Raw genomic sequence first — 27,865 nt, forward strand, 5'->3', positions numbered from 1 at the left:
TAGATAACCAACAAGGACCTACTGTTAAAAAATAATAATAATAATAATAAATTAATTAAAAACAAAGGTTTTGCTTTCTATACATGGTCTGCCCATGATTTCCGGGGTCAGAGAAAGTACTTGTTCTACCAAATTAGAATAATATGTTAAAATAAGAATGAATCTGCCTTGTCATCCCCCAAGTTGTGATTGCTCATCACAATTCACATACTTCACCTGGACACCACTGTAGCTTGGAGCTGGAATGCAACTCCCTGGCTTCTACCAGGCACTACCTGAACACTGGAGGTGGAAGACATGAGTATAATGAGGTGGTGGCAGCATATCCAGGGGTAGGACCCACAGTGGCAGGAGTGACTGGTTCTCCTGAGGCAGCTATGGAAGTTTCTAGCATCCGTTCCCTAAAACACTAGGTGATATGCAGTAAGTAGCAGCAGCAGTTTTCCTTAAACACAGTACCATCCAAGTACTGTTCAAGGAACAGTGTATCTGAGCCTTTATCAGCGCATCTGTGCTATATTTGGGCCTCATTCTTACTACTTTTTTCTGGATGGTGCACTCCAAAGGCCCGATTCCTTGGCCTCCTGAAAATTCTTCAAATTACAAAATACCTCTTATTAAATCCATTGCTGCTTAGAATAGAATGGATTCTTATTTGCAATTGTTTTTCTATATTTTATCAGTAAAGAAACCAATAAACGCATAAAAATACAACAGCAAGTAGAAGAATTATATCAGTATTTTTCAATAGTTTTAGATCCTACTAAAATACTGTCAATAAAGAAAATTACAGATGTATCACTGCTTGTGTTACTTAGGTGGTACCTCATACTATGCATTTCTATGTGTACACCAAGTGTTGGTTTTCTATTGCTTCTACAGACCCAGGGAGAAAAGCAGGGCTGAAGGGAAAAGACTTGACCTATTTCTGAGATGATTTATAAAATTTTAATCAAAAACAATGAGGGGGATTTCCCTGGTGGCACAGTGGTTAAGAATCTGCCTGCCAATGCAGGGGACATGGGTTCAAGCCCTGGTCCGGGAAGATCCCACATGCCGCAGAGCAACTAAGCCCGTGCGCCACAACTACTGAGCCTGTGCTCTAGAGCCTGCGCTCTAGAGCCCGCGAGCCACAACTACTGAGCCCGTGTGCTGCAACTACTGAAGCCCGTGCACCTAGAGCCTGTGCTCCGCAACAAGAGAAGCCACTGCAACGAGAAGCCTGTGCACCGCAACAAAGAGTAGCCCCCCACTCGCCGCAACTAGAGAAAGCCTGTGCACAGCAACGAAGACCCAACACAGCCAAAAATAAATAAAAACATTTTAAAAACAAAACAATAAGAGGCCTAATTATTAGGCAGTAGTTGCTATTGTTTTGTATTTTATTTAGTCAAGATTTAAAAGCATAAAATAAAACGGAAGAAAATTTGGAAAAAATGAGATGAAAGACAATTCAGGAACAAAACCAGAAAACGAGATCTCATATAGCAAAAAGATAATGTAAAACAGGCATCAACAAACGACAACCTGTAAGCCAAATGTGGACTGTTGTTTTTCTGAATACAGTTTTATTGGAACACAGCCATGCCCACTTGCTTACAGGTCAGGATTTCTCAACTTCAGCACCACTGACTTTCTGGACCAGATAATTCTGTTGGTGTGGGGGTGGGGAGGGTGGGTAGAATGTTTAGCGCATCCGAGATGCCAGCAGCACTCCCCTTCATAGCAATAACCAAAAAAATGTCTCTTTAATTGCCAAATGTTTCTGGGGGTTGGGGGTAGGGAAGGCAAAACTACCTCTGATTGAGAACCGCTGGTTTATTATGTGTTTTCATATTACAAAGGCAGTAGAGACTGTACGACCACAAAGCCTAAAATATTTACTGGCTGGCCCTTCACAAAAGTTTGACTTTTTGTCACAAAAAGGAAGATACATGCTAGACTAAGAAAACAAACTACAAAATATATGACAAAACAATCTCCTTAACAAAATTTCTACAGATTGCTTTAAAAGCTAGTCTAATTAAAAGGAATAGATTAAAAAAAGCAATTCACAGAAATAAAATTCAAATGAGTCAGGCATGGTAGATGCTCAACCTCATTGGCAGTTAAGAAAATGCAAATTGAGGGCACATTCTTATTCTTCATCCAATTTAACAAAAAAGGTTCAGTCCTGGTTGAAGTTAGGTTGGAAATAGATACAAATTCCTGTAGAGTTTAATGGCAAGTTTCACCAAAAATAAAAAAATTAAAAAAAAATAAGGCATTAATTACATTTAAAATATACTATGTTGTCAGGCAAGGAATCCAACTGATAGGAATCTACCCACTTCCAGAAATTAAAAAAGCAACATGAAACAATACATGTGCAGTAAAATTGTACAATCATTTGTAAAAATAACAAACCTGGACTTTCATTGGTAGAATAGGGTTTGTCTTTATTATGTAATCATTTAAAATTTTTTTTATTTTATATTGGAGTATAGTTGATTCACAATGTGTCAGTTTCAGGTGTACAGCAAAGTGATTCAGTTATACATATACATATCCATTCTTTTTCATTTTCCCATATAGGTTATTACAGAATATTGAGTATAGTTCTCTGTGCTATACAGTATTGTTGTTTATTTTATATACAGTAATGTGTATATGTTAATCCCAAACTCCTGATTTATACCCCCCCCATTTCCCCTTTGGTAACTATAAGTTTGTTTTTGAAGTCTGAGTCCGTTTCTGTTTTGTAAATAAGTTCATTTGTATCATTTTTTTTAGATTCCACATATGTGATATCATATATTTGTCTTTCTCTGACTTCACTTAGTATGATCTAATCCATGTTGCTGCAAATGGCATAATTTCATGGCTGAGTATTATCCCATTGTATAAATATACTACATCTTTTTCCTCCATTCCTCTGTTGATGGACATTTAGGTTGTTTCCATGTCCTGGCTATTGTAAGTAGCACTGCAGTGAACACTGGGGTGCATGTAATTTTCCAAATTATGGTTTTCTCCAGATACATGCCCAGGAGTGGGCTTGATGGATCATATGGTAGTTCTATTTTTAGTTTTTTAAGGAACCTCCATACTGTTCTCCATCATGGTTGTACCAATTTACATTCCCACCAACAGCGTAGGAGGGGTCCCTTTTCTCCACACCCTCTCCAGCACTGTTTGTAGACTTTCTGATGATGGCCATTCTGACTGGTGTGAGATGGTACTTGTGGTTTTGATTTGCATTTCTCTAATAATTAGTGATGTTGGGCATCTTTTCATGTGCTTTTTCTATGTAAGCATTTAAAGCTAACTAGTTACATCTGTAGGTTTTGACTGGAAGGAAGTCCACTGGTATGTTATCAAGTGAGAAAAGGAGGGTATACTTCAATGTGTCAGCACAATCCCATTCAAACTACACCGCTCCCAGCCATAACCCCCATCACGAAAATAAAGCTCCAATGTGGGTATGAGAGAGTATGGAGAAAAGGATAAAAGGCTTTTGATGTTGGCACTTCAGAAAATAGGTATAGATAGCTCTTCTTTTTGTTTTGTTTAAACCTTTGCAGTATATCTCATTTTTGGCAAAACATGTTACATAAATTTGGAATAGAACTCTCAAATCTTGAAAATAGAAATATGTATACATGGGCAAAAAATCAGAATCATTTCTTTTTTAAATTTTTTATTGAAGTATAGTTGAATTACAATGTGTTAATTACTGCTGTACAGGAAAGTGACTGAGTTATACATATATTTTTTCATATTCTTTTCCATTATGGTTTATCACAGGATATTGAATATAGTTCCCTGTGCTATACAGTAGGACCTTGTTGTTATCCATTCTATATATACCAGTTTGCATCTGCTAATCCCAAACTCCCAATCCAACCCTCTCCCATCCCCCTCCCCCTGGGCAACCCCCAGCCTACAGAGAATCATTTCTTGAAATTCATTATAACATTTATTATAACTCAAAAAATGTTAGAAATTGTAGAGAAAGTATAGATAAAATTTAGTAATCATTTCCCTCTTTTAAAAAAATGCTCAAATTTTTGTTATAAGTTGTCCTCCAATGGGTTGATTGATATTTAGCTATGACCAATTTAATCTGTCACATAATACATGTTTACATTAAACTTAGTATGTAATATTTTTCTAAAGTGTGGGGCAAAGGTGGAATACACTGGATGGTGATTATTCCAAATGCTGTGACTGACTACACCCCATGAGCTGTGATTAAGAGGACAATGCAGTGACCTCACAGCAGTTGAATATGCATATGCTGTTAATAGTTTACTACTTTCAGTGGATAAGTTGTTTTAGTGTCTAGTTTTCAACGTGCAAACACTACATTTATACATCACATTTTTTACAATCTGACAGATCAGGTCATGAACCATTTTATTCTAGACAAAACAACCCTCTGTTTTCTCTTAATAGGCTGCTAGCTTTGGCTTGCTATTTTAATTGGAATACTCATATACCATGAGTACAATGGATTATTTTTATAGCTGATTTGTGCTGGATGCTGTCCTTTTCCAAATTTGGTACAGGGGTTGTGTTAGCCTCATAGCTGATACTCTTTATATCTTAAAGACTTAGATTTTATCTGTAAGTTACTCTAGAGGAATTATATGGTGTAGCTCTTTAATTAGTTTTTTCTTGGTTCTTACTATATTCAGGAAACTACTACTTTTCCTGGATTTCAGACATACTAAAAAAAATTGCATATAAACATATACTGTGAGACGCTGAATGCAAACAGACATTTCCTACATCTTAACAAATCAAAGTTGTATATATTTACACACACATATACGTTTAAGAAAATAATGCTTTTTCTATAATTTCACATACACTATAAAAAGCTTAATATAAACATTTTCTCATCTTACTAAATTAAAGTGGAATAAACGTGTATATATAGGAAAATATTTTTTTCCAGGACTCGGATATATAAAGTTGAATATAAACTTACAACAGATAGGCATGGAATTTCTTAGTTCACACCCGTCCGGGCACAGGGCAGTTCTGAATTGTTTCATCATCTCAATAATGTCAAAGACACAAGTTATTCCTGTGCCAATCTCAGTTTCTCGCCTCCCCTGGTTGCAAAATGGCCATAATTCCAGGTATCACACAGACACAGAAACATGCATCCTGTATATAGGAAGACCATTTCCTCCTATTTTGTTAGTAAAGAATATTTAACTGAAGCTCACCTGCAGACTTTTTGCTTAGATCTTCTATGGCCGGGACTGTTACACACATGCCAAGCTGCAAAACAATTAGGAGGGCAGGCATCTGGCATTTAGACTTAGGTGGGCAGCAGGCAATCCTGGCAAAGGGAGAATGGTTAATACCAATGGACAGGCAACCAACAGTGTCGGCCACAACAATATTGGCTTATTTCTTCACCTCTTTCATTTCTGTAGTTACATATCCTTTCTCACTTATGACGCTTGAGTTTTTTCTTTCTAGGGTGCAATCCTTTTCACTTCAAAAAGTTTAAGGTGTTTTTTTGGGCTTTGTACTTATTTTGTTAGAGCACCTCAACATACTAGAGTTGGATGCTTATTCATTCACGCTCTCGTTCCTCTGATCAACAAATGTTTACTGGGAACCTACCAGGAATAGGCAGTGCACTAAGTATAAGGAAGTGAGAATGAATCCTCGCTTTGAATTGTCCCTGTTTTCTACATATATTGAAAGAAGTTAAATTCCCTCAGAGTAAAGCTTTGGTTGCGTCCTACAAATTTTAACATGAAGTTGTCTCTTTGTCATTCATTTGAATGACAGTCTGCCTAATGATAATTTGCCTTGATTTCCTTTTTTAAAAAAAATTTATTTATTTATTTTTATTTTTGGCTGCGTTGGGTCTTTGTTGCTGCGCATGGGCTAAGCGGCAAGCAGGGGCTACTCTTCGTTGCGGTGCCTGGGCTTCTCATTGGGTGGCTTCTCTTGTTGCAGAGCACAGGCTCTAGGCACACGGGCTTCAGTAGTTGTGGCACTCGGGCTCAGTAGTTGTAGCTCGCGGGCTCTAGAGCACAGGCTCAGTAGTTGTGGCACATGGGCTTAGTTGCTCGGCAGTATGTGGGATCTTCCCAGAGCAGGGCTCGAACCCGTGTCCCCTGCATCGGCAGGCGGATTCTTAACCACTGAGCCACCAGGGAAGCCCTGCTTTGATTTCCTTTTTAATGTAAAAATTATTTATACAAGTATCTTAAATTTCCTTGTGGAGAAATGGATTTTGGCTGAGCCTTTATTTTCTAATTCACTAAAAGAGAGGCCAGAGATCATGGCATATGTCTCTTGTTTTTTGGAAGGTCTTAAAAAAAATTATCTAAGTCTTCCCTCTGACCTCACAGCACCCCACTTTTACTCTACTGGGGTTCTTTACATCACGAATCCCCTAATGGGGGAAAGGGCAACCTATGAAAAGCTTCAGTTTTAAAATTTTTCTGCAGAAGGAACTATCTAACATTCCATGAAGAAAGATGATGTAAGATGTTCATATAGTCACTGCACACATAAGGCCTTCCTCTCATATGATCTCTAATACACAATTAGGAAAACAAAATTAAGAATAAAGCCCCTCTTATTTAACACACTTTCAATATGCGCCAGACACTATTCTAAGGGATACAATATACACAATGCTACTAAGAAATATGGTGCTAATATTACTAATTGATAAATGAGAGAATTTGGTTAAGTTATTAGCCCTATAAGAAATGAGTAATAATGGTGAAGCCAAGTAAACAGTAACTATTGGTTAAATCCTTTCCCACTCTGATTCAGTTCAGATTAATTTTAGAGAATGAGCTTGCAAACATTTAACAGGAGTTGAATGGAATGGAAGAATCTGCTGCATTTTTAACAATGTAGCCTTCCTCTAGTACGAATTATCAGATGAATAATTAGTTAGCTAAAGCAAATTGGTGCTCCATATAAATATTTATATTGTGACTCCTGATTTCCCATAAGGGCTAATGACCCTTGATGTTGAGAAAAGTTAGAATGATTAATGTTTCTAACACTGCTTTCTTAATAAGCCTTCCCACTTTCCTTATATTCATGGAGTTTTTCACTTTTTCACCAATTGATTGAACTCTGATGTCTAATAAATTCTGAAACACAAATACACCCCTCCCAATTCATAACATTTATAAGGTTTTTTATCAGTAACAAATGTCAAATTCTGGACTGCCTCACATCCACAGTATGAACTCTGATATTAAGTTGTTATCCTTAAATGCTTTCCCACATTCCTTACAATTACAGGGGTTTTTGTTTGTGTTTTACTAGTATGAATTTCCAGGTGTCAATTAAATTCCAAGCTTCCCACATGTTTTCATTCACTCCTCTGTCCTGTATGAATTCTTTGATGTTGACTAAGGTGTGAGCCACGAATAAAGGCTTTCCCACATTCCTTACATTCATAGGGTTTCTCACCAGTATGAATCTTCTGGTGTCGACTAAGTTCTGAGCCACGACCAAAGGCCTTCCCACATTCCTTACACTCATAGGGTTTTTCACCACTATGACTCCTCTTGTGATGAGTAAGTTCTGACCTTCGAATAAAAGCCTTCCCACATTCCTTACATTTATGGGGTCTCTCACCAGTGTGAACTTTTTGATGTCGGATAAGTTCTGTGCTACAAGTAAAGGCCATTTCACATTCCCGACATTTATAAGGTTTCTCACCCGTGTGAGCTCTCTGATGTCTGGTAAGTTCTGAGCCACGACGAAAAGACTTCCCACACTGCTTACATTTATATGGTTTCTCACCAGTATGAACACTCTGATGTCGGACAAGATGTGAATCAGAGATAAAAGCTTTCCCACATTCCTTACATTTATGAGGTTTCTCACCAGTATGAATTCTTTGATGTAGATTCAGTTGTGAGGCACAACTATAGACCTTCCCACATTCCTTACATTCATAGCGTCTTTCACCAGTATGAATTATCTGATGAAGACTAAGTTGTGTGTCATAACGAAAAGCTTTCCCACATTCCTTACACTTATGGGGTTTCTCACCAGTATGGATTCTCTGATGTCGAAGAAGGTGTGAGGGACGGGTAAAGGCTTTCCCGCACTCCTTACATTCATAGTATTTCTCATCAGTATGAATTCTCTGATGTAAATTAAGTTGTGAGGTAGATGGAAATGCCTTTCCACACTCTGTACATTTATAGGGTTTCTCACCTATATGAATCCTTTGATGTTTACTAAGTTGCGAGTTAGAATGAAAGGCTTTCCCACATTCCTTACATTTATGAGGTTTCTCAGCAGTATTAATGCTCTGAGATTTAGTAATCTGAGCGTCACGAATAAAGGCACATTTCTTATTTTCATCACTTTTTTTGCTTTCATGAATTCTCTGATGCTTATTCAAGTCTGACCTACTATTAAAGGCTTTCCCACATTCTCCACATTTAGAGCCTTTTTCCTTATTATGACTTCTTTCATGTTGACTATGGTGTGATTGGTACCTGAAAGCCTTACATTCCTTGGATTCACAGGATTTTGCTCCAGTATGAGTTGTCTGAGGTGTTCTATGATCTGTGTGCTGAATGGAAGTGGATCTTTCTTCAGAGGTTATTATGGCTTGTCTGAAACGTCCTTCTTGTAGCCTCTCCAAGTGGCATCTGATTTCTCTGTTACTTCTGACCCTAGTGCACTCAAGGGTAGAGCTTGTAAGTCTTTTTGTTATCTCTGGTTGCAATGATTGAACTTCATAACTGTCCTCCTTTAGCATCTTGGTTTCTCTTCTAGACTCCCAGTCTGTAAGATAACAAAGAAAATAGTGGGTATTTTCATGTTGCAGGAGAGGAAAGTTCTCAGGTAGAAATGACAAACTAAAAATAGTGAATAATGTAAACTGCTCTTAACACTGCATTGCAACTTGAAAAAAAGGGTGGGGGGGAATAAGAACAGAAAATGAGGGGAGCTTGTGAAGGAAGTGATTTTTCGCCTCTGATTAAGAATCAGAATCAGCTGGGGAACTTGTTAAAAATATAATGTCCAGGACCCAACCAACTAAATGAGAATCTAAAGGAGTAGGACATTATCTAACAGCAAGTCCTCTCATCTCTAGCCTCAAATATATCCAGGTTTTGACTACTTCTACTAGTATTTCTAGTAGCGATCACCTTGTCCAAAGCCATCCCTCACCAAGATTAACAAAACACTATCCTGGAGTATCTCCCTACTTCCTCCTTACATTCCACACACAACACAGTGGCTGGACTGTTCTTGTTAAAATAAGCTAGATCATGCCATTCTTCTGCTCAAAATTCTCCACTGTATTTCCCTCTCATGCAGAGTAAAAGTCAAAATCCTCCTGTGATCTACAGGGCCTTCCCTGAACTTGTCCTGCACTACCTCATTCTAACCTCACTGCCTAACTCCTCCCCTTAGCTGACTCTGTTCCAGCTCCCTGACCAACTGGATGTTCAAACTTGCCAAGCACACCTCTCCTTCAGAATCTCTGCCTGCAAATATCTTCCCTAAGATATCAATATGGCTCTTTCAATTACTTCATTCTGACCTCTATGCAAACGCAGACTTAAAGAGAGCACTATTTTCTTTTTTTGGCCATGCCCCACGGCATCTCACTTCCCCAACCAGGGATTGAACCCGGGCCCTGGCAATGAAAGCACCGAGTCCTAACCACTGGGCCACCTGGGGATTCCCCAAGAGACCACGCTTTACAAAACAGGACCCTTATCACACTACTTACTGCATTTTTCTGCAGTACACATGTCATTTAATCTATTTCTCCAACATTATTATGAAAACTTTCAAACATAAAGAAAAATGAAAAGAATCAGACAGGGAACCCCCATATTCCCACTAGCTAGATTCTACAATAAACATTTGGCTCTACTTGCGTTTTCACACATCTATCTACCCCTCCACCCATCAATCCATCTTGCAGACATTAGTATACTTCACCTCAAAACTCAACAGATTATACTTTAACTTGTTTACTTCTCTACTGTCTGCTCACCCTTCACTGTACCTATAAGAGTAAATACTCAATGACTGGCGAATGAATGGCCTTTTTTTTTTTTTTTTTTTTAATCTCCCTCACTGATTGAGGCAACTCAAAGTGTGGCACTCACTGTTTAAATACAGTGCCTTTCCCACTGCACTTAAAAAAAAATACAAAATTCCCTACCAGACCTGCAAAATTCTATAGTATCTGGCCCCTGCTTCCCTATTCACCTTCATTTTGAGGTGCTCTCACCTTGACTCACCATGAGCTCACTATACTGGCATCCATTTGACTCCCATATCATGCCAATTACTTTCTCATCTTAGACCCTTTCAGGAAATGTTTCATCTTTCATGAATGTTTTGTGTTCCAGGATCTCTCCATGGCCAGCTTCTCTCATTCTAAATATCTTAATTTTCTGTCATGTATCCTGTTCTTTGCCCTCAATCTTTTTCTCAGTTCTGGAATTACATATTTGTTCATCAGTTTATCTACTGGTATAATTTCTCCCTAAGTGGCCTAGAACTAACATAATACTTATTTTATGCTCCATGATATAACCAACCCCAGCATACAGTTCAATTAATGTTAAATAAACTAATCAGTAGATTAAGCGTTTTCAGATGGAAATAAAGAGAAATATGCTAAAGATAATGAGATTAGGAGAGTGACTTGAGATTCACTTATCACTCCATGCTTCCAATTATTTAACAGGTGATAGAGGTGTCTTCCTGCCTCTGATTCCTTCCCAGCTTCAATATGCTCTCCCTACATCACTTCCGATGCATATGGCAGTTAACGCAGAAGCAAGCCTGTCATTAGAGCAAATCTGTTCATGTGCCTACACCAGTGTCCTAGAATATTGACAGTTTTACACAACAATAAAAATCTATGTAATCTTACTCAATAACAGCCCAATCAAAAAATAGGCAGAAGACCTAAATAGACATACAGATGGCCAACAAGTACATGAAAAGATGCTCAACATTGCTAAATATTAGAGAAATGCAAATCAAAACTACAATGAGGTACCACCTCATACTGGTCAGAATGGCCATCATCAAAAAGTCTTCAAATCACAAATGCTGGAGAGGGTGTGGAAAAAAGGGAACCCTCCTACCCTGTTGGTGGGAATGTAAATTGGTGCAGCCACTATAGAAAACGGTATGGAGCTTCCTCAAAAAACTAAAAATAGACTTGTCATATGATCCAGAAATCCCACTCCTGGGCATATATCTGGAGAAAACAATACTTCGGAAAGATACATGTACCCCAATGTTCACTGCATTAGGTGAGTTCCATTACTCACCTGGGCACCATTCTTTTGTCTCCTTGCTGTTAACCATCCAAGGTTCCTTCCCCTGCTCCAATAAGGAGATCACATCTGGCTTAGAATCAGAAAATCCTGTTCAAGAAAGAAAAAAAAGGACCAAGTTATATTGTGGGTGTCCCAGAATTAAAATCAGTCCATGATTATCAGGAAAGAGGACTAAGTAAATTAAGGGTCAGAGGAAAGGCTGAAGAAGATAAAGTCCGATGGAGTAGCCAATTTCTAACTTCACAAGGCACAAAAAGCATTCTCTGGTAAGCAAGAATCATTAATTCAGTCAAGCACTTGGGAGGCACTCACAAGAAATTTATAACAATAAACATAAAAATTCCAGAAGGTCAATTCTGAATTTTGGAGAGCAGGTAAACTTACCCAGTGAGATCAGGGTATTATAATTCTCCAACATCACATCTCGGTACAAATCCTTTTGAGCAGAGTGCAAGCACTCCCACTCCTTTTGAGAGAAGTAAATGGCCACATCTTTGAACTTCAAGTCCTGAAACCACAGATAAAAATACACAGAAATTAACGGGCAAAATCTTTACAATAAAATAGAAGAAATTTTGAGAAAGCAATTCAATAGGGGAACACCGTTGGGAAAACAGGATGTGCTGGACCTTTCAATATGAGTAAGTCAACAGCTCAATATCAAAAACAAACAACCCAATCAAAAAATGGGCAGAAGACCTAAATAGACATTTCTCCAAAGAAGACATACAGATGGTCAAAAGGCACATGAAAAGATGCTCAACATCGCTAATTATTAGAAAAATGCAAATCAAAACTACAATGAGGTATCACCTCACACCGGTCACAATGGCCATCATCAAAAAGTCTACAAAGAATAAATGCTGGATAGGGTGTGGAGAAAAGGGAACCCTCCTACACTGTTGGTGGGAATGTAAATTGATACAGCCACTACGGAAAAGCATGGCGGTTCCTTAAAAAACTAAAAACAGAGCTACCATATGATCCTGCAAGCCCCTCCTGGGCATATATCCAGAGACAACCATAATTCGAAAAGATACATGCACCCCAGTGTTAACTGCAGCACTACTGACAATAGCCAAGACATGGAAGCAACCTAAATGTCCATCTACAGATAAATGGATAAAGACGATATGGTACATTTATACAATGGAATATTACTCAGCCATAAAAAAAGAATGAAATAATGCCATTTGTAGCAAATGTATGTGGAATCTAAAAAAAAGGATACAGGCTTCCCTGGTGGCGCAGTGGTTAAGAATCCACCTGCCAATGCAGGGGACACGGGTTCGAGCCCTGGGCTGGGAAGATCCCACATGCCGCAGAGCAACTAAGCCCGTGCGCTACAACTACTGAGCCTGTGCTCTAGAGCCTGCGAGCCACAACTACTGAGCCCACATGCTGCAACTACTGAAGGCTGCACACCTAGAACCCGTGCTCTGCAACAAGAGAAGCCACTGCAATGAGAAGCCCGTGCACTGCAACGAAGAGTAGCCCCCACTCACTGCAAGTAGAGAAAGCCCGCACGCAGCAAGAAAGACCCAACGCAGCCAAAAATAAATAAAAATAAAATAAATAAGTTTATATAAATAAATAAATAAATAAAGTTTAAAAAAGATACAAATGAACTTATATACAAAACAGAAATAGACCCACAGATATAGAAAACAAATTTATGGTTACTAAAGGGGAAATGTGGGCGGGGGAAGAGATAAATTAGGAGTTTGGGATTAACATATATATACTACTCTTTATAAAATAGATAATAAGTACCTACTGTATAGAACAGAGAACTATACTCAATATTTTGTAATAACCTATAAGGGAAAAGAATCTGAAAACAATATATGTATAACTGAATCACTTTGCTGCACACCTGAAACCAACACAACATTGTATCAATAAATTGATTATACTTCTATTAGAAAAAAAAAAAAGAAAACATGGATAGGTCAGTGTGGAAACAAGGATGATCACAGCACACGTTCTTGGTGCACACATCATTCTTTTTTCTTTTTTTTAATTGAGGTACAGTTGATGTACAAATTATATGTTTCACGTATATAACAGTGATTCACAATTTTTAAAAGTTATATTACATTTATAGTTATTATAAAATATTGGTTACATTCCTTGTGTTGTACAAATCATTCTTAAACATGCTTGCTACTACAGATATAACCGCTTGGCATTATCCTCTTCCATTATCCACCCAGGCCTGGGAATAAACAAAGTCCAGATAATTGGTGTCTTCCAATTAAATGAAACTGTATGTACATGTACATAGCACATGCTATGTTCAGCACATAACACTGTGACCATCTCCTTCCATTCTCTCATTTTAAAAACTTGTTTAAAAGTCTGAAGAATTCAGAAATTCCCTGGCGGTCCAGTGGTTGGGACTCAGCGCTCTCACTGCCAAGGGCCTGGGTTCAATCTCTAATTGGGGAACTAAGATCCCACAAGCCACGCGGAACGGCAAAAAAAAAAAGTCTGAAGAATTCAAAGATATCTTTAAAAATCTCTCTTATGATTTGGATATAACTTATGTGATTTAATTTCTTAAAAACTCAGGCTCATATTTAATCCTAGCTGTTTTCCATGTCACTATAAATAGACATCATTTTCATTGGCTGTATGATGCCCCATCTTATGTATTCAATGTTCTTATTTTGCAGCACTAGCTTAGACAAGTTCTCTTGCGGTTACAAGAGTCGTTACTTCTCAATAATTTATGCATCTGGTTAAATTGTTCCTGTTACAATAAGTTGCCCCTAACTATACTCTCCTTGTTCCAGAACTACCAGGACTGATGGAGTAAGATCCAGACTCACATTGATGTGACCCAAGATAAGTATACACCACACAAGTTCAAAATGGACCCACGGACTCCTTGGAATATCACATAACTTCATATACTGAATCTATCATATCTCCTATCATATTCCCAGTCAAAAAGAATCTCAAAGCTAAAGATATGGGCAAACACTGAGAGTGCAACAAGTCAGTGTCAATTACCTTCTTGTTTATCTGGAAAACCCAAGTTTTCCATGCAACATGGAATCTCACTTAATGACTCACCTCCACTTCAACAAAGCACAGCTCTAACAAGGGAGGTACAAAATTTTCAGCAAGGGTTGATTTTCCCATTCCATCAGTACTCCTGGTGGAAGGATAAGCACTCATGGAATGCTAAGGGGTTTTCTGAATAAATAGCTAAACATCTGTTGGAGAACAGAGAGACACTTATGGGACAGCAGCCTTTGGTAGCATCACTCATTGGAATAGGAAGAAGTGGGGAACAAGTCCCTTGGAAAGGCTCAGGGAGGCAGGCAGTTTTAGGAAAAAGAAATCCACTGTTCAAATCTTCCAGAATAAAAAATGCTTTCAATGAAGGAGAGAAGAAACATCAATTCATATAAACAATGGCTTTTAGGGTTGCAAAACCAGATCATTTATATCCTGGGCTCATCTAAGAGAAAAGCAAGCTTAAAAAGGCAAAGGAAGAAGAAGCAAGAGCAGCCCTGAGTTACCAGACTGACCTCAGAGTTCCCAAAGGACTGAAAATGAATTTTCCTCTCTCCTCCTCTGTTCCTATCTTCCTGCTTTTGGCAACCCAGTGAGTACACACACACACACAGAGTCTCTTTCTCTTTCTTGATTTGAAGGAGAATAACAAACCTTTGCTTTCCCTGAATCCCAGGGAATCCAACTGTCCATAATGTATTCAGAAGAAATAACCTTCCCACTGTCAGGAGCTCATCTGAGCCCAGAAGTGCCTGCTCTAACCTGCCCTGGGTTGACCCTTGTTCTACCTGAAAGACACTGAGCTCCTCAGCCATGGAGGCATCTCAACGACATGACGGCACCCTCGGGCCCAGGAGCACAGGATATTTAGGAAGGCCCAGCCCTGGACGGTTTCTGCGACAGAGGTCTCCAGCCTCCTCCAGGCCTAAGACTCAGGTACCTCCTTGGCTTTGTTCCCATAACCCAGAACTAGGGCCCTTAGAACCCAAACTGGAACCTCTTTCCACAAAGACCCTATCCAGAATCACCAGTACTGAGCCAGTACATGAAACCGTAATTCTCAGAATCCTTGTGGCCAAGTACATTCTGGTTCCCAACCAAGATCACCCATGGCTTTCCTGCCTGACATTATTCCTTCTCACCCCACCCTCAGCCTTCCTGTTGATAGGCAGTGTTCACTGCATCTCAAGCACAATTATTGTGCATTAAGCACTTTAAGTTCCTGGTGCCTTGTATGTATTAATCCTCAGGAGAGGCCTATGAATCTTAACTCAAAGGAAACTTTAGGTTAGAGAAGTGAAGTCATTTACTCAAATCTGCAGTAAGCAATGGCATTGCTGGGCTTTAGATCTAGATTTCTCCAATTCTATAGCTGAATGCCTTCCACTTCTGACTCTTGCAGATGCAGTCAGGGATTTCCTGATCCTTTGCAAGAACCCTGAGCTGGACTCTGCACTTAGGGAAGCAGAAAATGCTTGGTCTGCTCTGTCTGTCACTGCTGAGCACAGCACTCTATGAGGGAAAATCAAAGGTAGAAGTGAAAGGAGGAAAGAAGCAGTTCTGCAAACAAAATTCCTTTATCCAAAAATTTCAACCAAAATCCCCCATGACTCTGGCTTTGTGTGGGCACTGGGGACATGATGAGTCTGACCCAGCACTTGTCCTTAAAAAGCTCAGAATCAGAGAGAAAAACAGAAAAATAGAGACAATCACCGGACATCAAGCTCTGTGGGGGACTGGTTACCACGACCAAATCGCCAGCTGAAAAACAATGTACTGAGTATTAAAAAGATTTTAACGGAATGTAATGATGAACTGGCAAAGACGGAAAATAATCCCGAGAGGCTAAAACTAAGTCAAAATGGGAACCAAGAGGAGTGTGCTGAGCCACTGATGCTTATTTTACCAGAGAACCTCTGCTGAGCCCAGATGACCATAAGCTTTGATACTCATGACCTTAAAGGGTAGGGAGATAGGAGATCAAGCCTACAGCTGGCCCAGATGGGAGTCCAATTGGTTCTGCACTGCAAAGACCTGGGACCTCTAGGACCAGGCCCTCAGAGTAAGGGAAAAGTAGAAGCAGCACTCCCATTCTCAGGGGCTACAAGGAAAACTGCCTGACTTGAACTCTGGCTGCTGGTGGAAGGAAAATATTCTCCCCTGAGGAACTGTAACCACAAATTAGCTCTCACACAGGTCTCAGCTCACATTCCTATTACTAAAGTGAATCTAAAAAACCTACCATCTATGTATGAATCTACTTTAACGTGGTTCCGGTTTGGCAGTGCTCCTGGAAGAAGCAAGCCCAGATGCGTCCTACAAGAACAACCTTCATCCAGACCTCAAGAATCCATGGGTAGAATTCCAAGGAAAATGACCAAAGAGTCAAAAATAATAAAACAACACAACATTGTGAATGAACTAAATGCCACTGTACTGTACACTTTAAAATGATTAATTGTATGTTATGTGAATTTCACCTAAATAAAAAATTAAATAAAAATGAAACATGCAAAGAGGCATAATTCCATGATCCAAGAGTCAGGAAAATCAATTGTTTCAACTTTCATTATGTTTGAAAATTTCCATAATAAAATGTTGGAGGGAAAATATCACACCTGCAAAATTTACATATTACGCAGATAACGCAGGTATATGTTTTTTAGAAAGGGGGTAAGGTATTAAGAAACAAAACTCCACGAAAATAACAGGTAGATTTAAAAGAAAAAAATTAAAACTTCTAGAATAAAAAACATAATACCTAAAATTAAATCATACAATGGCTGGAATAAATATCTCTGAAGAGAAAAATTACTGGACTGAAATATTTAAAAAGAAATTACGCAGAATGCTATCAAAGACAATGTGGGAAAGTATTAAGAGGTTAAGGAGATAAAGTAAGAAGGTTTAACATATCTAATTAGAGTTCTAGAAGAAAAAAGGAGAAAGGACTGAAAAAGGTAGTAATTGAAGACATAATGGCTAAGAAATTTTCACAACTGGCAAAAGAAAGCATTATTCAGAAGCCAAATGAGTCTCAAACAATAAATAAAAAGAAATCCAGGGCAATTATATTAAAACTGCAGAGCATTAAAAACATAGACTATCATGGCAAACCAGGGTTATTGTAATTTTCTTCTAACTCTTCTGCCTGTAATTTCTTTCCCTTTCTCCTCTGATCCATTCTCTACCCTTTTAAAATCCTGGGACCTACTCAGAAACCTTCAGTGACTCCTCAGGGTGTCTTTGTTTCAAAGGCCCCTGATTCCCTGTCCTATGTGGTCATTTATTTCTTCATTTATTTCTTCAGTCTGACCTACTCAGGCCTTCTGCTCTAACCAAACAGGTCAGATCACTATCTTTCAAAAAGGCTCCCGGGGGGAGGGATAAATTGGGAGATTGGGTTGACACATACACACTACTGTATATAAAATAGATAACTAATAAGGACCTACTCTATAGCACAGGGAACACTACTCAATACTCTAATGGCCTGTATGGGAAAAGAAGCTAAAAAAGAGTAGATATATGTATATGAATAACAGATTCAGTTTGCTGTACACCTGAAACTAGCACAACATTGTAAATTATACCCCAATTAAAAAAAAAAATAAAGGCTACTGCATTTCTTCCCTGGTGCCTTGAAAAAAAAAAAAATAGACTATGTTAGAAGTAATTTGATATTAAAGACAGATTGTCTACAAAAGAATAACAGTCTGATTGACAGATGTCTATTCAACAGCAACAATGTAAATCAGAGATGACAGAATAAAAATTCTCTCTCACAAGTGAGGACAAATAAAAACATTTTCAAAAAACCAAAAGAACAGAAAATCATTAACGTATGTACTTCCAACTAAAGGAAAGTGTTCCCAGATAGAGGGTTTGAGATGTAAGAATGGTGAATGGTGCCGTTCTTTAAAATGGCAAAAATGTGGATAAACGAAGCTAACATTCAATATATAAAATAATAAAAATGTTTTATGGACTAAAAAAAAAAACAATGAAAGAAAAATACCTGACTACAATATAAGTTGTTTGATCAGCTGGAATATCTAGTTCCTTATACTATCCAGCAAGAGCATAAAGATGTCCTTTAGTTTCAGACACTGGTAAGAAAGTATGTTAAAATGTCTAAGGTAAGCAATAAATAAACAAACATAGTTTATAACTTTCAAACTCACAGAAGGGAAAATGGAATGAGATAATAAAATACAGAAAAGGTAGAATAAAAAGCACAAACTAAGTCAACAAAGATACTTTCAATTATGTCAGTAATTACAACCACTGTATAGACTAAATGCTCTCATTAAAAGATAAAGTTGGTCAAAAACCAAAGCCCAGTTATATGCTGTTTACAAGAGACACATCCAAAACATAAACATCCAGAAAGACTGGAAGTAAAAGGCTAGTAGATAACGTGTACACACCTAACAAATAATAAATATATATAGTACATACACATACACACAAAACAAAAAGGAACAGAATTATGACAGATAAACCCTCATCATTATGGGAGATTTAACATACCTCTCAAAATAACTGATAGATAACACAGATAAAAAGTCAGTAAAAATAGAGAACATTTAAATAATAAAACTAGTGAGCTTGATTTATTGGCCACATAGAGAAAAATGCACCCAACTCAAATAATAATCATCTCAATCATAACTGGAAGATTCTGAAAAACTGACCACACTGGACTTTAAGACAAGACACAAACATTTTTCATGAATACATACTAATAAAAAGATGCACCTTAATAGGATTGCCTATAGGGGGGGAGGGATAAATGGAATGGAAGAGAAGTAAATAAATCATCAGAACAAGAGAACAACCTTGCCCAGACCAACAACAATGTGCCATGAAGTGAAGATTATGATTAACACTGCACTCAAAGCCTCCCCCCCCCAATCCTACCAAGGGAAAAAGAAAAAAGAAGAGAAGGGAACACTATGACATATTTTATGAGGCTAGACCAGAAGTCAGCAAACTTTTTCTATAAAGGGACAGAAAGTAGATATTTTATTTTTAAAATTTTATTTATTTATTTATTTATTTTTTGCTGCATTGGGTCTTCGTTGCTGCACGCGGGCTTCTCACTGCGGTGGCTTCTCTTGTTGTGGAGCACGGGCTCTAGGCACGCGGGCTTCAGTAGTTGTTGCACGTGGGCTCAGTAGTTGTGGCTCGTGGGGTCTAGAGCACAGGCTCAGTAGTTGTGGTACACGGGCTTAGTTGCTCCGCAGCATGTGGGATCTTCCCGGACCAGGGCTCAAACCCATGTCCCCTGCATTGGCAGGCAGATTCTTAACCAGTGCGCCACCAGGGAAGCCCAAGTAAGTATTTTAAAGTCTGTGGATCATTACCATCTCTTGCAACTACTCTACTCTCACAGGGGCATGGAAGTAGCCGTAGACATTACATGAATGAATGAGTGCAGCTATGTTCTAATAAAGCCTTATTTATGGACATTGAAATCTAAATTATATCATTTTCATATGTCATAAAATATTATTATTCTTTTAATTTTTTTTCTAACTATTTAAAAATGTAGAAAACATTCTTGGCTTACAGGCCAGGGCCACAGTTTGCTGACTCCTGGACTAGAGTAACCTTGACAACATAACTTGCATAAAGATTTTATGAAGAATGGAAATTATAGGCCAATCTTACCCATGCTACAGATGTAAAAATTCTAAATAAATTATTAGCAAACTGAATTCAGCAATATGAAAAAGAATCATAACACATCATGGCCAAGTTAGGTTTTTCCTGGTGTAACAAGGTATAAATGATTTTAGAAATCAATTAAAGTTACTAAGCACACATTAGCAAATTAAAAGAGAAAATCCATAAGATCACCTCAAGAGATGTAGAAAGATGTTTCAAAGAATTCAATATTCATTCGTGATTAAAAATTCAGAGCAAATTAGCAATAAAAAGTAATGTCTCTAACCTGATAAAGGACATCTTGAAAAAAATCAAAAATCCAAGAGAAAGCATCATAAATACAAGTGAAACATCAAAGGAATTCTCTCTAAAACTGGGACTAAGAAAAGGTGCCCAAATTCTCACCAGTCAATACTGTTCTGGGAGATGGAACCAGTGTGATAAGACAAGAATTAGCACCAAATAAACACTGAAAAAAGGAAAACATCAATATTTACAGATAACACAATTATTTACACACAAAAAGTGTCCTTATTCATCAATGATATGATTATCTAAGTTAGACGACCCCAAATCCGAAAGAACCTACAAGATATTACAATAAATGAGTTCAGCGAGTTGGATGGATATAAAATCATTATCTAAAAATCAATTTCATGTCTGTATACAAGAAACAATGAGAAAATTAGTCTAAAAATTAATACCATTTACAAAAAACACAAAATATAAAAATACCTAGGAATAAAATTAACAAAAGACGTGTAAGACTCCAATTAAAAAACTTTATTGGAAACCATTATACAAAACTGAAATCAGCAGAGTTATACCACATAGAGTGAGAGGGAAACTCAATACTGTAAAAATGTCAACATTCCACAAAACGATCTAAGATTCAATGCTGTATGAATTGATATCCCAACTGGTAACTTGATCAGCCAATTCTAAAATTTATATGGAGAATCCAAAGGCCAGGAACAGCTAAGCCACTCTTTGAGGACAAGACTATGATGGTAGAGGAACATGACTTACCAAATATCAAATATTATTACCAAGCTGTCTTAATTAAGACAATGTGGTTTTGGTGGAGGGATAGACAAATAGGCCAGTAGGGAAAAACAAACAGACCAGTGGATTAGAAAGGACAGAACAGACCAAAGCGCATATATTGAGATAGATATATATATATATATGAACTTAATTTATGACAGAATTGCCACTGAAGTACAGAGAGGAAAGGATGATTATGGAGTAAGAAATTTGGCCTCCAAAGTGAGATTCTTGCCTTTGTCTAGCTAACAGGACAACCTCTAAACACTTGGAAGTCCCCAAGTGACAGGAGTGTCTTTGTCATTTATGGTGGGCCCCCAAGACCACATATGTTAGTTTATGCTAACGAAACTACGCAGGGTAGGGGCTGGCCATGCCAGAAAGACCAACCATGTCATCAGAATCTTGGGGCTTTGGGTTATGTGATATCAGCTTGACTTCCAGGCAAGTAGGGAAGGGAGATGCTGGAGATTGCATTTAACCACGTGAAAATGATTCAATCTTGCCTATGCAATGAAGCCTCAATAAAAACTCTAGACACTGAGCTCAGGTGAGCTTCCCTGCATGTTATCACATATCAATATTGGGAAGGTAAACTTCAAGTTTGGAACCCTCCCAGATTCTAACCTATGCATCTTTTCCCTTGGCTAATTTTGTTGTTGTTGTTGTTCTATCGGTCCAGTAAGACTGCAAGTTTTTTTTTTAATTGAAGTATAGTTGATGTACAATATTATATGTTACAGGTGTACAATATAGTGATCCCTTGGCTAATTTTAATGTATCCTTTCCCTGTAATAAATGTGACCATGAATATAATAGCTTTCAGTGAGTTCTGTGGGTCTTTCCAATAAATTGTTGAACCTGAGGATGGTTGTGAGAATTTCTAAATTTATAGCCAGCTGGTCTGAAGTGAGGGTGGCCCTGGGGCCTTCAAACTTGCAGCTGGCGTCTGAAGTGAGAGCAGGCAGTCTTACAGGGTTTATTCCCTTCGGCTGTGCAGTTTGCCTAAACCTTTGCAATGGCCTTTTCCATAAATGATGCTGGGATGTTAGTTATCCAAATGGAAAAAGTAAAATTGGACCCTTGCCATACACCATGGTAAAAATCAACCCCAAGTGAATTAAAAGCTTAAACACAAAAGGCAAAACAAAACCATTTATAGAAAACACTATGGGAGAATATCTTTACTCTTAGGAGAAAAGAGATTTCTTAAACAAGACATACATAAATTAGTTAAGGAAAACAGTGTTAAATTTGATGGCATTAAAATTGAGAATTTCTACTATCTAAAGGTTAGAAGTTAAGACAAAAAATGAGAGAAAGCATGTACAGCACATATGACTGACAATCCACAATATTTAAGGAATGCCTACAAAGCATTAAAGGGGATGAAAAACTGGAAATATAAAACTCAATAGAAAAATTAGAAAATGAGATGAAATGGTACTTCAGAGAAGAGAAAGCATGGAAGGGGGCTCAACTTCATTTAAAGCCAAGATACGCACATTTAAATTCAGAATAACATAGCAATTCACGCCCACTAAATGGGTAAAAATTGAAGTCTGACAGTACCAAGTATTTGGTGAGGATATGAAGTAACAGGATTTACTACTGGGTAAAAACACTAGAACAACTGGGCAATGTCTAGTAAGATTAAAGATGCACATACGCTATGACCCAACAATTCCATTTCCAGTTATATACCTAGAGAAATTCTTGTGCATGATACCAAGAGACAAATTCAAGGATGTTCATAGGAATAATGACTGTAATATGAAAGAAAAAAATATATATTTATACAGTGGATGGCTATACAGTAGGATAAATTCACAATGTGAATGAATCTCATGAATATACGTTGAGAGACAAGTAATGAAGTTGCAGAAGATTCTAAACAGTTTGATTTTATTTATATCAAATTTTAAAATGACAATAAACACATATGATTGAAACTGTAAAGAAAAGCAAGGGAAAGAAAAACATAAAATTCAGAATAACAGTTACCTCTGAGGGGCAGAAAAGGGAATTGCATTGGGATGATTCACAGCACACATGGGGTTTTTAACAATGCTTAATGTTCTACTTCTTAAATATGGGTGTTCAGTCATTCACCACACCATAAACATTTTTTACTATTCAATATTTAATAAAAGTAGTCTTTAAATGAGAGTTACAATACAGTGTGATAAGAACAGATGCAACACAGGGGAATGTAGCCACTCAGAGGCAGCAAGCATAATCAGGAAAGTGAAGTAGGCTTCACAGAACCCCGAGAAAGTGGCGGTGAGGGATAAGCGCCCCTCTTGTGCTTCTTGTGCCACGGAGGCCAGAGATAGCACTGTGCATTCTGAGAACAGCTAAAGTCAAGTCAGAGAGGGAGCAGAGCAATGAGACTGAAAACAAGTATCAGCTCACGAGACCTTCAGAGGTTCTCACAGGTCAGGGATTTTTTTTTTTTTTTTGCCGTGCCATGTGGCTTGTGGGATCTTAGTTCCCCAAGCAGGGATTGAACCTGCGCCCTGGGCAGTGAAAGTGTGGAGTCCTAACCACTGGACCACCAGGGAATTCCCTCACAGGTCAGGGATTTTAAGCAGGATACATGAGCTCCGATTACAAGTAGAAGAAACTTCCTATGGGAAATGAGGTACAGTGACTGACTTAGGTTGAGGGCAATGTGGAGAATTTCATGTAACATGTAGAAGATTAACTGGGGCCCTGAAAAGGAACAGAACTCCAACAAACAAAAACAGACCAAGCAGCATTCCAAGCAGAGTGAACGTGGTAAGTTGTAGGTAGAGAGGGAGACTAATTGAATCCTGTGTGTCTGAGGAGCAGACAGTTCACTGGGGTAACTGGTGAGGGATTCTGGGCAAGGAGTAGATAGAAGCGATGCTGAAGAAGTCCAAAGGGATCAGAACAGAAAGGTCTTGGGTGACGGTCACCTCTGCCAGGACTAAACATACAATCTTTACTCACCACTTTAGTCCAATACTAGGATTGGTGCTCTAGTAAATATAGAATGTGCTTTTTAGTAAATAAACAATGAATGTGAAAGAGCTAGAGCTTTATCCTGAAAGTAACAGGGATTCACTGAATAAAGGAAGTGACATAACTGGACTATTTTATTTTGGAGTAATAACCTAGAGCCAGGGAGTACAATTAGGTCAATGTACCACCCACTTCCACAAAAGTCTCGTCTGGCACACAGACAGTGGAGTGAGGTCGCAGGGCATGAGACCAAGGAGCAGGAAAGGGACAGATGCAAAGGGATCTGCCGCCGCACTGAATGTTGGGGAGATCAGGAAGTAGGAGTTGGGGACCTCCCGGTTGCTGGTGTAAGTGCACATTCAGGTGAATTTCCATTACCAGCATATTCCCCAAACCCTGTAGACTACATTATACAGAAGAAGTTATGAGGAAGCCATGGTCTGAGAGCTAATAAATGACGGAAATGGGGTAAGACTCTACCCTTTTATGCAGTGCAGAGCCTCTTATTAATACAGCGAAAGTACAATGATCACTCTGAGGAGAGGGGGAAACAGAGGGAGAAATGGACAGTCGAAGGTTGAAGGGCAAAGGGGAGCTAGACTTTCTTCCTCACCAAAATGTGCTGAGAATTAATGGGGAGAATGTGGTCCTCTTCTGAGAATCTTAGGAAGGGTCCGGCCAGAATGGAAATTGGAAGACAAACTCAATAAGTTCTCACAGGATTCAGAAAAGTCAAAGAGAAAGGAAGAAACAGATTCATCCAGAAAAGAAAGAATATTTCTTTAGTCTTTAGGGTGAAAAGAATCCTTGAAAAGCAAGTGGACAGAATTAATAAAGGAAGACCTACACTCAGACACATCCAGGAAAAAAACCCCAAATTTCACATACTACAAATAGCATGCCATTCTTTAAAATCAACTAGGAATTTTACAGCCAACATTCTCTAGTTATATCTCAAACCGGATACCTTAAGGATTAAATTGTTTAGACAAAAGTACTTTAGAAAAATGAGTGACTTTCTATTTTTGTAGAGAAGACGTTCTGGCATGACATAAAGAAAACATTTTTTGAAAACTCTGAATCTTAAGAACACACAAAAGATAGATTAACTGTGAAAAAATATTTCAAAAACAACCTATAAATGACAAAGAGAAAATATGCTTAACGTATAAACTGACAACTGGGCAGAAGAAATCAGTAGGCAATTTAGAAATCGCAACTGTATCATTTATTAACTGTAATTTTGGACCAAGTAACTTAACAGAATCTATTTTCTCATCTGTCAACTTAGAATAATAATATATTTCATAAAATCTGAGATGCCACTGACTGTAAAGCCACCATTACTTCATATACCACGAAAGAAAAAAAATGCAATCGATGAAACTATAACTTACAGGGAATTGAAAAACCCATCCTGATTTCAGAGAAGTTAAAATGTGGGGGAAAAAGCATCACTGAATTAATGAAATACAGTCATACCTGACTCATAGGGTTGTTATGTGGATTCAACAAGGTAACACATACCAAGAACTTCAAACTAGAAGTGGCTCAAAGTAAAAACCCAATAAGTTAGTTGCTTCTATTAGTAATGTGATCCCATTCAGTAAACAAAATTACATACCCACACATATGTGCAGACAAAATAATTTTAAAACGTTAATAGTGATTAACCTCTAGGTGGTGGGACCATGGGCCATAAACTTTAATAACTTCCTCAAATTTTGAAATTTTTGCAAAAATCCTATATTACTTTAATCGTTAGAAAGAGAGCAATTAGGTTATTTCTATTTGGGGGGGAGGATATCTAAATCTGAAGGGGGCAGGCAGGCATTCCAAGCTGTTAGAAATTTGGAAGCAAATAGGCTACTGCATGTGACTCTGGAGGGGACAACAAAGAAATTAGTGAGACTTAACTAAACTTATTCTGTTCTTCAACTTCCCTGCCAAACCATGGAGGCACATCCTGTCAAGACTGTTATAGCACTGAACAAAATCCAGGGAAATGGAAAATCCAGATCAGATAAGACAATGTATGCAAGGCAGACAGCCCAGGTTTAGGTTCCTGGCTGGTTTAGGAGGAAACCATCTCTTCCCCTTTCTCCAAATCACTACTGTAAATCTCTTGGCTAGAATCCTGAAATAGGATAGTGTCCTGAAAACAGAGAAGCCCTTTCCAAGAAGAAAATTGCAAATACAACTTACCTCCGCCATGACTTTTGATGCCCAGCAACTCTTTTCTCCTCCTCTTCTGGATTCTTAGAGAAGGAAAAAGGTAGAAAATGGTTAAGAAACTAAGAGGCAGCAGTTCCTTCCTGGAGCTCAGAGGAGGCCAAGTCAGCACAAATCCCTACCCCACCCCAGGCACTGAGAGGGAGCCCCAAACCAAAGAAGCCTGCAACCCCACCACCCTCTCTCATCATCAAAAAGAAGAGCAGGTGACCTTAGGGGCCCAGATGGGAGTTCTGGGAAAGACTCCCAGACTGTGGCCTCTTTCCTCCATAAGAGCCTGACTTTGGGTATTTTCAGACCCCAGTATCTTACACTGAGCCCAGATCTGTGGCTCCAAGAAACATCCTAATTGGATTCACCTGTTAAGAGTCCCACATGCCTGAACTTTAGGCTGGGGGCACCTGCCTGGGCCTTGGTGGTCACACGGTGAAAGAACAGAGGAGTGGAAGTAGGAGGGGGGGGTCCCAGCCCAAAGCTCTAGAAACCCCCCCGACACCACCATAAACAGCCCCAGGAGAACGGCATTCACTGCGCTGGAGAGGGAACGGCTGCAGCTGTGCCAGTTCTTGGGCTGGAGAGTGCAATGGGAGCGCAATCCCGGCCTGAGGTAGACGCCCGGAACCCACCCACCTGCGGAACCCACTCAGCGCCGACCAAAAATGTACAAAGAGGGCGCCATTCCCAGCTCCAAAGGGCAGAGTCTGCGACGTGGCCACACTGGGCGCGCGCACACAAGAGCCACAGAGTCCCGCTTTGATAGGGTACCCACCATGGGCCCGCGAGGCAATGGTTGCCGAGCACCGGACGTCTGGCGCACAAACCAACACCAGGGAGTATCTCACGGACTTTCCCCAGGCAGGAGGCCACACAGCTGCGACACCCATGACCTCCAGACATCCCCAGCCCGCCCCCGCGCCAGCCTGAAGCCACTCCCACCCCCGAGTGTCGACAAGCGGCCTGGAGAGAACCACCCTCCCCGTCGTCCTTTATTTTCCAAGCGCGGGCACGCAGCTTGGACATGCCCGCCAGCCACCCATATTTAAAACTCCCGACAGACCCCAGCCCTGCCACGAGCCTCCTCACCGTCCACTTTTCCGGGGTCCTCTCACTCCAGTCTGATTGAATCCGCCCCAAACCAGTGAGCGAGGCAACCTGGAATGCCCCGATCCTTTGCGTTCGAAATCCCGGCAACTCACACCGGTCAGCCAACTTCGGCCGAATCCGCAAACACCGCGGAGCCCTCGGGGAAATGTAGTCCAGAGGGGGGAAAAAATCCAACTAGAGCCTGAACCGGCACAACAGTTTTCTCCGCCCCAAGTCGCGTCGTATTCCAAGCTTCAATGAAGCCCAGTCCTGACCGCCCAGCCGCATGCGAGCATCCTCCGAGAACCTGGGCAAACCCACAGGTCGAGGTAGCAATAGGTGGCTGCGGAGGGGTAAGAAAGGGTTGTGGCCCGTAGAGGCTTCTGGGAAATGTGGCCCACAGGCGGGAAAAGGGGGTGCTCAAGTTTCCGCTGAGAATTCATTCCCAGGTCCCGGGCGCCGCCGGGAAGTGCAGTCCTCACTCCGAAACGCCA

General features: G+C 39.2%; 1 protein-coding gene across 2 annotated transcripts; it reads right to left on the reverse strand.

Annotated features, from left to right (window-relative positions):
• Window positions 1-3,697: 3,697 nt before the first annotated feature.
• Window positions 3,698-27,865, reverse strand: LOC137753373 (zinc finger protein 568-like). Of its 2 annotated transcripts, none has more exons than XM_068528560.1 (5): window positions 27,372-27,865; window positions 26,262-26,314; window positions 11,706-11,829; window positions 11,313-11,408; window positions 3,698-8,787 (listed from the first exon to the last, which is right to left on the reverse strand). In XM_068528560.1, exons 2-5 carry the CDS (start codon window positions 26,268-26,270, stop codon window positions 7,352-7,354), a joined length of 1,665 nt encoding a protein of 554 aa, XP_068384661.1. In that variant the 5' UTR covers window positions 26,271-26,314; window positions 27,372-27,865; the 3' UTR covers window positions 3,698-7,351. The 2 variants fall into 2 exon arrangements, with proteins under 2 accessions (XP_068384661.1, XP_068384662.1); XM_068528561.1 differs by lacking the exon at window positions 27,372-27,865 and adding an exon at window positions 27,058-27,157.

Source organism: Eschrichtius robustus, chromosome 19 (assembly GCF_028021215.1).
Source record: "Eschrichtius robustus isolate mEscRob2 chromosome 19, mEscRob2.pri, whole genome shotgun sequence".
NCBI classification, from domain to species: domain Eukaryota; kingdom Metazoa; phylum Chordata; class Mammalia; order Artiodactyla; family Eschrichtiidae; genus Eschrichtius; species Eschrichtius robustus.

Coding starts and splice junctions, on each gene's coding strand:
- LOC137753373 (XM_068528560.1), bottom strand. Junction 11,409..11,705: donor TAATACCCTGATCTCACTGG/GTAAGTTTACCT, acceptor TTTCTTGAACAG/GATTTTCTGATTCTAAGCCA. Junction 8,788..11,312: donor GACAAAAGAATGGTGCCCAG/GTGAGTAATGGA, acceptor GTTATCTTACAG/ACTGGGAGTCTAGAAGAGAA.